A 12,747-nucleotide genomic window follows, 5' to 3' on the forward strand; every position below is an offset into this window, starting at 1 on the left:
TCACTTGGCAATAGCCATTTCTCAGCCCCATTATAATCTTTTGGGCCCATCATCATATGTGTAATCTATCACTGATCAAAACATTGTTATGCAGTACATGACTGTCCTCTATTCTTGTTATTGCTTCATAGTTTAATATAAGTTAAAATTGTATAAACCATAGTACAGTGAAAATCATCTCTTAAAAGAGACAATTGCCATGTTTAAAATGATTTGATATTCTGCCATATTATAAAAATAATATAGCCTAAGTATACATTTTAAAGTTTTTGGCCGGACGTGGTGGCTCATGCCTGTAATCCCAGCACTTTGGGAGGCCAAGGTAGGTAGATCACCTGAGGTCAGGAGTTCAAGACCAGCCTGGCCAACATTTTTAGTGTCCACTAAAAATTTTAAAAAGTAGTCAGACATGGCAGCATGTGCCTGTTATCCCAGCTACTCAGCAGGCTGAGGCAGGAGAAGCGCTTGAAGCTGAGAGGCAGAGGTTGCAGTGAGCCAAGATCATACCACTGCACTCCATCCAGCCTGGGCGACAGAGCAAGACTGTCTCAAAAAATTAATTAATTAATTAATTTTTTAACATTCTTTTTATTCTTTATTTTCTAATTGAAAATTTTTAAGGAACTTTTTTAAAATTTTTAGACTGTATACTGGAATAATTCACTTTTTTGTGTGACTAGCCTCACAATCAGTTAATCAGTTAATAACAATAAATGCTAGGAAATATAAAATATGACGGGGTGGCAAGAGAAGAAAACATGAAAGGCAAGCATCTAGCTTCTTTTCCTTATCTTCTCCCTGAAATTATTACATATATATAAACAGTGTAACTTATTCATGGCTCTTGCCTCAGAATTTGTGCGATTTTTGAACAATTCTATTTTTCATCTTGAAATATCAAGAGTATCCAGGTCTCTGTCCAAGTGATTGGCAGTACTTCTGTTCTCTGTGCTAGCGTAACAACAGCAATGAAGATGAGCCTATAGACTCAACAATGAGCAGGACTATACTTGTCTTTTCCTGGCTCGCCTGGGATTCCTCCACACCCTTCACCTGATCCCTACTCTGGCCAGTTACCCTTATAAACAGGATAGCTGAGGAACAGCAGTTAGGCATACAGGCTGGAAATAGGACAAAACTACTCACACGGGGTTGACTTCAAAATCTTTGCCTCATTTGCATTAACAATTCTTCAACTATTTAAATAAACTAGATTGAAATACAATTTTTAGTGTTATTTATTGCTGTTACAGTAAGTTGAGGATTCATTTTTAAAAACTCAAAATGTGGCTAACTGCATTTTCTAAAAACAACTACAACAACAAAACAAGGCTTTCCATTTTCTGTTCCTTTCTTATAGGTTTAGGCTTCAGTATTGCAGGAGGTGTGGGGAACCAACACATTCCTGGAGACAACAGCATTTATGTAACTAAAATTATAGATGGAGGAGCTGCACAAAAAGATGGAAGGTTGCAAGTAGGAGATAGACTACTAATGGTGAGTGTGACTACAGCAAAACTGTGTATGTTTATAAAGCTCTTGTTTTCCAATGTATGACTGTCTTTGTCAGTTCAGGCTGCCATCACAAAATACCACAGGGTGGGTGGCTTAAAACGGCAGAAATTTATTTTCTCACAATTCTGGAGACTACGAAGTCCAAGGTTCCAACCGATTAGGTTTCTGGTGAGGGCTCTCTTCCTGACTTGCAGGTGGCCACCTTCTCACTGTGTCCTCACATGGCCTTTCCTGTGTGTTTATGCAGAGGGAGATCTGTCTCTCTCTTTCTCTTCTTATAAGGCCACCTCTTATAAGGCCCAGTCCTATTGGATTACAGCACCATCTTTAACTCATTTAACCTTAATTATCTCCTATACAGCCTATCCTCAAATACAGTCACAGGGAGGTTAGGGCTTCAGCATATGAATTTGTGAGGGGTCCACAATTTAGAACTTGGACAAAACTTGAAAAGAAGAGACAGCAGATTTATGAGTAAGAGATTTCAAAAGTACACGTACAATGTATCTATTTTGTTGACATTTTCAAAACAAATCTAAACTTTCATTAATTTTCTTAGATACACATGGCATAGAGATTATCTATTGTTCTTCCAATATGATGTGTCTCCTATTAGGGAGAGCAATTACTATTTATAGCCTGCTGGAGAGGTGGGGTTTGCATAACAACAGAAACAACACCCTGGCTTACTGATAAGCATATATCCATGGTCCTTTGTGCAACCAGTATAGACACAGCTCCTGACTTCCAAGAATTTATAATCTGAGTTCTGCTACATGTGTAAATGAATCTCTTCCTTTCCTCCCCTTAGACAGGGTTATAGCTATTTCGTTTGCCAGCTTCTCACATGCTTCAGGAGTCCTAGGCAGTGATTGACATTGACACACACCCAGTCTTTCTGAACCATGGAGTTATATGATAACCTAAAGCAAAATTAAGGCAATTATAAGCAACAAAGCATTTGGGACTGTGTTAATGAAACTGCCTTATGTCCATTCACTGTTGTATGCCAAAATCTACAGGATAATAATCGAATATTGTAAATTAATACTAGGTAGCTCTCAAGTAAGATTAGCGTATCTGTCTAGTCACATGTCTATCCTTGTAAAACAAGACTTCTAATCTATGTCTGCAAGGAGCCATTATCTCCAACAATTTTGTGAGAAGTGTCTGGGGAGGATCAACCCCCAATCTCAACAGAAAATTAATTTTTATGACCTGTGCAAGTTTTGGAGGTTGAACCTCCAAATTTTATATTTGCCTACTTCCCTCAGCTTTAGAGAGCTGTGTTTAATCACAATGGTCTAATTTCATAGTTGCCAATGACCTTTGTATTCAATAAGCTTTGTGTTAGATAAGATCTTTGTAATAATCTTGATAGCTAATATTGACCTGGCATTTACTAAGTTCCATGTTCTTTTATAAAGGGCTTTTTTGTAATGTAACATATTTCTAACAGCAGTACATTTTATATAAGCAAAAAGAACTGAGATGTAGACAGGTTTTCTGACTTGCCCATGGTCATATGTTTAATAATGGACAAAACTGGGTTTCAAATTGAGGCAATCTGGCTAGCACCACTCATTACCACCAAGCTATACTGCCTCTCGTGCAACATGTTTTCATTAGTTTCCTTGAATTTGTCAGTCAGTGCTTTCCTTTCCTCCTTTATTCATTATTGTCATTCATTAATTGCTTTTTTAATAAGTACGTGCTGCCCACCTACTGTGTCTCAGGCAGTAGCTACTATTCAGGAAGGAACTTTGTCATGAGAAAACTGGATGGGCAAAAAATATATCATTAATGACTTCAGTCAAAGTTAAAGTTAAGAGTTTTGGGCTGCTTTACCACCTGAAGCCACTACCACTTTCATTCTCAAGGAATTCTGAATTTTTGTTTGTTTGTTTGCTTGTTTGTTTTTTATGTAAAAGTTTGTTCTTATGATATTGTTCTATCTTCTGGACAAGAACGGTTGTCATTAAGGTATAAGACCTGAACAACTTCTCTCTGGAATATAAACTTTATTGCTTGAAATGTTGTCTTGGGAATAGGATAAATTGTGATAACCATATTCTACATAGTGCTAAACTGAAAAATGAAGAAGACCATTTCGTTCTCAAGTAATGACTGTCTTAGATAGTTACTGGTTTGACCTTTGACTCATAGTTCTATAAGAGTTTGGTTGCAGGCAGCTCTTCTGGTATTTCTTCATCGGCTGCTATTGTACAATCATGGTAAATGCTATGTGCTTATTTCTTGAAGTTCTGTTTAAATTTTTTGTTTTATTTCCAAATTTAAAAAAAAAAACTTGCTCCAAATAATTCTGTCAAAGGATTTTCCAGGCACTACACTATTTTTCATTACCATTTTGTTGATATTCATTGTAGATATAATGATTTCAAAAATAGCTGTGACATAATCCTTAATTGTTTTGAGTTTTAAAGCATAGTTTTTTTTTAAAGAAACTTCAACAGTAATAGGTCTCTCCTCTCTTATGTAAGGAAGACAGAATTAGTACTTCCAAGTTGAAACTGGAAATGAAATAAAATGATTCATTTTATACTTTGCAAGCAAAACAACCCTGAAAAGGAGAATAAAGACAAAATCACTGAAGCCACCCTAAAAGACCAATTATCTTGCTTCACCCAAAATTATTTATTAATGCTCTCCTTCTGTCATTCCTTTCCACTTCGTCTTCCCTTTACCTACCCTACATTCATACTCTTTGTATCTTCCCCCTCTTCTACTCTCCTCCCACAAAGGAAGGACAAATGATTTACATTCTGTGATGTACCAGCTGTACCACACTCTGCATATTTTTCTCTAAATATGCTATTCTTTCTAAAGCAATTTGCACCACTTCCTTCTGTCACTTCTTAGGAAAAATTCCACCATATATTATTCTCTCAGAGTTCTGTAAGTAAACTGGTCTAAAATAAAACTCCATTAATTTCTTTAGACTTTTATGGCTGAATACTCACAATTCAGGAAGTCTCCTAGCAACTGCCCTCTACTGAGAGCACAGTCATTTTTTAAAGAGTTAGTAATAACAATAACTCTTTTAGTTTATGAAGTAAAATAGCTATAATGTTGGGCACCACCTGAATCATACCATCCATATTGGGTACTTTTTCTCCCTGAAATTCTTCTTATATCTCAGAATTTAATGTATCTATCTTAAAGGTCATCTTTTATCAACTCTTGCTTGGTACATCAGAAAAGCAAGCATGTGAAGCAGTCTCTGACCTCTCATAGAACCCCCTTTAAGGATGGATAATACCTCCCGAAAGCTATTTATTAGGTAATAAGTATCATTAAAATGTTTTCCTTAAAATTCTTTTAAAATATATTTTCCTATAAATGTCCCCCTTTATTCATAGCTCTGTCCCTTAAAAACAAAAAGGTGAGGACTAATTCTTCCACATATATTTGAAAGAGCTATGTCTTTCCATTTCTCCACTTCTCAGTTTTTTAGGATGTTTTAGACCTTTTCTCTCTCTTCCAGTAAATTTTATCACATATTCATTTATCTTCTGTAAATAGATTATACTTATTACAAAACTTCTTTAGATTCCTAACAATTTTATTTCCTACTTTAAAAATTCCACATAATAGTATAGTATCTGACCTTTGCAAATATTCTACTTAAAGAAACAATTACTCTGTCTGTCACCTTTGCAATAAGCCTCTTGGTGTTTTAAATAAGATGACCATAATGTCAGACCACTGTTATGTTTAATGGGTCACCCAAATACATGGTATACGTTCTTTTTAGCAAAATAATATTTTTTTAAATTTCCTTGGTTACTTAGAATTGATTGTTCACTAGAATTTTGTTTTGTTTTTTAAATGATAAAGTGACAGTGACATCGGATTTTGTGGATTGTACCGGTGGTTTAGTGTTGTAGTCTCAGACGAAATAGATTCTCTTGGCCTTGAATTTCAGTGGTAGTCAGAGTTTAATAGCATAACAGATTTTTAAATTCTTTCATATATTTTCACATATTGGCTTTATTAAGCCCTTCCAAGGTGATACATATAGCCCAATATATTAGAAAAGTGTTAACTTCTTCCCCTTTTTCTATACAAACCAGAAATGTTGAATCCAGGATAATTTGATTGTCTTCTCTGCAGGGATAGCATTAGTTATTAGTTGTCAAACCCCTTGGCACATTGTAATTTAAGGTTTAAAATCTTAGCCTCTTCTTTCCAAAACCCCTGCTCGACATTTGAAGAAAAAATTGTCAGTGAGAGAACTTTTATACCTTTTACAGAGAATGAGTTCTTGTGTTTTCTTTCCTTAAAGGGAAGTAGTAAGTGACAGGAAAAGTAACAGAGACATTGAAGTCGAGCGGAAAGACACTGGACTCAGATGAGAAAGCTGGATTTCAGTCACAGGCACCTAGCACTGATTCTACCTAATCCGTCTTGGGCAAGTCACATCCATCTTTGATCTTCTATTTTGGCCTCTACACCATAGTAGCATTATATTAGATTGGTATTTCCAAAAGTATGCTTTAAAATACTGTTCTCTTTTCTGTGTCACATGAATAGACTCTGTGACCAAATACGTTTGCTAAATTCTGCAACTTGTATCCCGATCCTCTTGAAGATTCTCAATGAATTTTAGCATATTAAAAATTCTATGAAGTCCTGCCATCAAGTAAGTGATTTGATTTTGATTAACAAATTTGTTTTATCATGGAATCTTCTTAGAGTAGTACTTACAAAACACCTAAAACTAGTGTTTAGTGGAATATTCTCAGGATGTGCTATGTGTGAGCATCTCTTATTTTTATTTGAAAATAAATATCCTATAGTAAAGCCGTGAAATACTTTTAGGAAATGTGAGTAGAAACAATGCAAGTTTCTGAATGAGTATTAGTTGTGATGACTGAAATTATTATTATTTTTGGTAAACTTACAAAATTGCCTGATTTCATCCAAGTATCAATAAGAAAATCAAACTGAAGACACTGCGAATATGTAGAAATTATCTGAATAATGAATGGGATGTTAAAGCATATTCATTGGTTATACCAACCTTAGGTATCTCAGAATCAAGACCTGTAGCTCTCTGAGCATGTCTCTTTCCTACCAACAACACATTGCTTTCATCTTGAAAAGATCTTTTGCCTACAACACCTCATTTATTCTTTACCCCCATCTTTGAGAGGTAGTTAGGACAGTCATTACTGTTATTCTTATTTTTCAGAAGGAAAGTTAGAACTCAGTTAGAACTTAGACAAAGGGATTTCCAATATTACATAACTAGTAAATTGTGAAATTGGGTTCAGACATAGATTTTGATGTCCTAAAGTTAAATTCCTTTCACTGGTTTTGTCAACATCTCTGATTCTTGATTTTGGTTACACATTTGAATCTCAAGATAAGCTTGAACACTATGAATACCCAGTCCTCAGTCAACCCTGAATAATCAAATCAGGATTTCTGGGGTAGGGATCATGCTTCATTTTATTTTATTTTTTCTAGGTTTTCCAAAGGATTTTAATGTGCAGCCGGGTTAAGAACCACCATCCTACCTTGATCTAACCACATCCTAGCCCATTCTGCTGCTACCACTGCATCTCCTAAGGACAACTTTGGTGGTAGTGCTCATTCTATCAAGCCAGTAGAGTATAATTTAGCAATTTCCTGCAATTGGCTGAAAAAAAATTTAGAACAGTTCACTCTCAAAATTCTGTCCCCTGAGGTTAAAGTCACTTCTGAAACAACAGGATAAATCCTGGACAACTGTTTCTTGAACTCTCCTCTAATTTATCTCAAATGTAATAAATTATAATACAGCATAATTGCAATGACATATTTTATTTAAGGGTTAGAGCCTCCTATTGCATTCTTTTTTATTTTGCTTATACTCAGTGTAATAGCCCTCTTTATAGAATTTGCTCTATAAGTATCATGTTGCTGTCATTTTTAAATTATCTTAATGGCACACTCCATCAGTAAAACACAAAAGGTTGCCACTAATATATTTCTCTACTCTAAATTACATATATATCACTATGCTAATATATTGTTTACATTTTAAAACATATGAAAATGGAAATAGAAATATAAATATCAATATAATTAATATTAATAGAAATGCAAATGTTTTCCTCTTGTACCCAGTGGATTGCCCTAGAGTTCATATCATACTGTCCATTTTGGTGACCTCTGCTAGAGAAGAAATTTGAGTAAATCAAAATAATCACTCTTGCTTGCTCTCTCTCTTTATATGGAGTAAAAGGTTAAGAAATGAATTAATGATTAATGAAGGAAGAATAAAATCACAATGATGGAGCTTTGACTGGGTACCTTATAAACTAATATGATCTGGTGCTAAGATTCTGTACCAGCTTTTCATCCTTATATCCTGTGCCTGGCACAGAGTGAGTATCCCATAAATGTGTATTGTTGCTTGAATGACCTTCATTCTTATTGCTTTACTCTCTGACTCAACACAAATGTAAAATAGAATGCAACACAAATGCTTCATTCTTTCTATAAAATAGGGAATTTTGATTGCTTTTCCTTTGGTGTTCTGCAATCATTCTTTTAAAACTTAGCTTACTACCTTAACACTTATTAAGTGCCAACTATTTATATTGCATCAGCTAGGGGAATAGAGATGAATATGATCTAATCAATTGCCCTTGAGAAGATCGTTCTTGGAGGTGAGAAGAGGCACCGTAGGAATAAGTGTTTCACAATATAGGGAGTGATAATTTCCACATAAAGAGCCCTGAACAGCAGCAGGATCAACAAAGCATGATGTCTGATTATGGCTGTTTGATTTCTATTTGTATGCTACTTTATATCATACAGAGTCTTTTCAACTTCATGGTATCATTCTTTTCTCATAAACACAAATCAACAAATAAGTATAATTCCCATTTTACATGTAAGAAAATGAATTCTTAGTAAATATGTTAACTGACTTAAATTCATGAAACTAGGAATTAAAACCAGATCCAATCTGATTCTACATTCAAAATTACTCTCACTGTATCAAGTTGCCTTCGTTTCTAGAAACAGCAAAGTTTAACATATGACTATTATTTCTAGTAAATTTAAGTCTATTCATCAGGCTTGAGAAATTAACTTTCTTTTTTCCCATTCCAATTTTCATTACTAATGAGATGCTGCTATGTGTGTCTCATAATGACACCACTGTACTTAGCTTCTGTTCTTTCTTAAAGTTTTTGTTCTTGCTCATTTAGAGTTAATTTTGCTCTAACTATAACGTACATATTCATTTCTGAAAAGATGAAAAACAAGAAAATATTTATTATCCAAAGATAACCATTACTAACATGCCTTTTATTTATTAATAGTTATTATTTTGAATACATTTTATTATAATAGTTAATTTCAGAGTACTATGGAGATTTTAATCCTTGGTTTATGCATATTTATTTTCATAGCATTGGCATTACTACATCGGATTGGTCTGCTTTTTGATTTATCTTACAACCTAATGATCAGCCACTTTGTTTCCTTTTTAAAAGTTAACTTTAGAGTTTTCTTACCAATGATTCTAGAGTTCCACATTTCCTTGTACTATGCCTTAGGTAACCTTAATGTCTGTAATCACCTCCCAGTTCATCCCACCATACTGATATTCCTGCAAGAACATGGAAAGGTCAGTATCTTGCCATCTCTATATTGCTCATTCCTCTTTATTATCATATTCTCATGCCCCCACACCTCCCACCTTTGTATTATTACATTTATGTTTGCTTACACACACTTGAATTCCCACAAAACTTGCCATGTCTCCTTGCAAGTCTCCTGGCACCTCTTTCTTCAGCTGGTTTGCCTTCCTTTGTCTGCATCATGTTCAAATTCAGTGCTCCCTCTTCTGTTTGAGAGAATGAGTCATCTCACCTCCAGCCTGTCTTTCTTGGCCTCAGTCCTCTTTCCTATTAGCAAACACACAGCCAGGCTGCACATATGTCCCCCTCTGTGTAGTGCACCCCACAGAGAGCACTTCAATCAAACTCACATGATTTTTTCCTTGAAACCAGGCCAGTTGCTCAGTGTTCACCATTATAGGCAGATATTTGATGCAAATGAAAAAAAAAAAAAAAAGAATAAAAAGGACAATGGCAAACAATGACAAGAGCAACTAGCCAATCAGTGTAATGTCCCTTCTCACTGCATACAATCAGCTCCAGCTGTAGGCCCTTTATCTTGAGAGTTCATAGGATAATGCACACACATAATTAACCCAAACAAACTCACTTTTGTGGAAAACATTTTGAAGACTTCAGCACAAAAGAGCACTTTTTGGTCCAAATCCGGTACTATTCTGAATTTTTAAAAAGACCACACAGAAGCTTCATCAGCAGCACCCTAATTAAACTCATCAGTTCACAGATGTTTATAAGAAAATGATCAGCAAAAATTTTCACTAAGAAATCCTGCTTAGAGATAATAGTATTAGTGATAAGAGCTAACATTAAGAACTGTATTGTGCCTGTCACTTTATATAGGCCAACACATTTAAATCAATAGCCTTTTGAAGCAGTAACTGCTATCATTCCTGTTTTGCAGATGTCAAAACTAAAGCTTACAAGGTTAAACAAGTCTCCCCAAATCACACAGCTAGGAAGCACCAGGGTCTAAGCTTCAGTATGCGTGACTCAAAAGCATGTGCTTTTAATCACTACATTCTGTTGCCAATATCATAATACCACCTGTTCTGTGACTGAAATCTATGTAAATTTTTCAATATTTCAGTCACCAAATAGAAACTGAGTGAACTACCACTATTTTAAACTAATATTATTATTCTCCCCAATATCCTCTTTCCCCATTTCTCAACACTACCTTTCCCTCAACTTCTGCTTTATGGTCTAAAAATTTTCCTAGTGATCTGAAGACTCTGTTAGCAAAGTCACTCTATGAAAATGTTGTTGAAGGTAATATTTTCTGGATCATTTCACTGCCCACCTTAAAAATGGCAAAAGGTGCAATTTAATAAGCACTGACCACATTTCTCTTTCACTGATAATCTAATGAGCTGTGTACTTTCCTTACTCTGGGGAGAGAGACAATGAGCCCTTGTCAGACACAGAGCTTTGCTGTCACTTATAATCTAATCCAGTTAGTTTCTAGCCTTTGGTTTTTATTTTTAATTATTATTGACTTCTCATTCCCCCTGTGTTATGCCACCAGATGCTGTTTCTCTTCTGTTCTCTCAGTATAGATGTTTCTGTGGGCCATAGTCACAGTATTAAAAGCTGCCTTAGGCAATCTTTTTTTTTTTTAGAGGAAACACCCACTTTCATATACATTTTAAACCATAGAATATCACATGTAAATATTCATTATCGGCCAGGTGCGGTGGCTCACGCCTGTAATCCCAGCACTTTGGGAGGCTGAGGTGGGTGAATCACCTGAGGTCAGGAGTTTGAGACCAGCCTGGCCAATATGGTGAAACCCTGTCTCTACTAAACATACAAAATTAGCTGGCAGTGGTGGCGCATGCCTGTAATCCCAGCTACTCGGGAGGCTGAGGCAGGAGAATTGCTTGAACCCGGGAGGCAGAGGTTGCAGTGAGCCAAGATCGTACCATTGCACTCCAGCCTGGGCAACAAGAGCAAAACTCCATCTCAAAAAAATAAAAAGAATAAAAAATAAATCATTATCTAGGCACAAGTGGTAACGGCCCTAAAATAAATGATTAATCAAATGTATAAGAAAGTTTTGAAGAGACAGTGAGATCAGTGAGATATACTAAGCTGCTTTCCATTTTACTTATTTATTTTTTGACTGGTCAGTGTATTAGGATGATGCAATATACTATTACCACTGGATTAAGCAGGAAATATAATGATTCCTCAAGCTTTTATAATACTTTGGAATTTATTCTACTTTTATATGTAAACTCGGAAAGAAACCCTGTTCTCCTAAAGGGAGAAAGAACAGGTGATATGAGCCCTAGCTTTTAATGAATCAACATACAAATATAATCTCATTTTCATCTCGTAAGGAGGCTTGTGATCCAACTAATGGCTTTGACAATTGGAGGCAGTGTGACCTCTTTGTTGCAAGTTAATCTCTTTAAAAAACAGTTTTTCTCATCTGTAAAATTTGCCTGATTAATAGCATCTACCTCCTGGAGCTACTCGGATGATAAGTTATATGATTCATGTCAAAATATATGACATAGTACTCCTAAAATATATGACATGCAAGTATTAAATAAACATTAGTTATTATTATTATCGTTTTGTTATTTCTGTATTATTAAGGGCCGCCATTATCAACTGTGTTCTCCATACCTGAAGTTTCTCTACATTCTCCCTCTTTGCATGAGTCTATTCTTCTATCCATTCATTCCACAAACAATTGTGTATTATTAATGTGGGTTTCATGAAAGCAAGGACCTGTCTATCTGGAAGAAGTAGTATAGCTGAGTGGTTAACAGCATGGTTTCTGGAGCCAAACTGTCTAGCTTTGAATTCTGCCTCTGACACTTACCAGATCAATGACTTGGGGCAAATTTCTTAACCTCTTGGAGACACACTTTTCTCATCTGTAAAATAAAGTAATTATAATAGCTACCTCATAAGTTATTGTGAAGGTTTGATTGTGTTAATATATGTAAAATACTTTAAAATAATGCCTGGCATGTAATATGGGCTATATGTGTTTGCTATAATTATTGATTATCATTTTTATTATTTATCATATGTCTAATATCTGGCCCAGAGTCTGACACATAACAGGTATGCAGTAAACATTTGATTAGTGAATAAACAAATGCCAGACACTGAAATGAAAAAAGATTTAAGGGAACATCCCTTATCTAGAACAGAAATGTGAGAGGTGCTGGAGAAGCTTACGGCTTAATGGAGAACTCACAGCCAGCACTCAAACACATCAGTCAGGTTCAATTCTCTCCAGTTCCACAGTCCCTAACCTGGGCTACATCACCAAGGATAAACTGGCACATGGAACTTACATAGCAACGTGGAGCAAAATAATAAAGATTACGAATAGTAGTGCTGCAAACTATGGTATAGCTAAAGTGCTAATTAGATAGTATAGATAATGTGCACTATAGGAGTTCAGTCCAATGCTTTTGGGACATTTATTTTAATTTTACATTATACCAGTGGAAAGTGATTAAACAATTATGTCATTAAAGAAATAGTAGCCAAATAAATCCAAAAATATATGGTCAACTAATTTTTGACAAAGAAAATAAGAGAACAT

The 12,747-nt window shown here is 35.2% G+C and overlaps 1 protein-coding gene across 20 annotated transcripts in view; it reads left to right on the forward strand.

Annotated features, from left to right (window-relative positions):
- Positions 1 to 12,747, forward strand: part of DLG2 (discs large MAGUK scaffold protein 2) — a 2,190,999-nt gene that overhangs the window by 1,652,547 nt on the left and 525,705 nt on the right. For all 20 annotated transcript variants that reach the window (XM_030828789.1, XM_030828794.1, XM_030828795.1 and 17 more), the window contains one exon: positions 1,361 to 1,497. In XM_030828789.1, the coding sequence (XP_030684649.1) occupies positions 1,361 to 1,497 (137 nt within the window). The remainder of the gene's footprint in view (positions 1 to 1,360; positions 1,498 to 12,747) is intronic.

This window comes from Nomascus leucogenys, chromosome 15 (genome assembly GCF_006542625.1).
Source record: "Nomascus leucogenys isolate Asia chromosome 15, Asia_NLE_v1, whole genome shotgun sequence".
Classification (NCBI taxonomy): Eukaryota; Metazoa; Chordata; class Mammalia; order Primates; family Hylobatidae; genus Nomascus; species Nomascus leucogenys.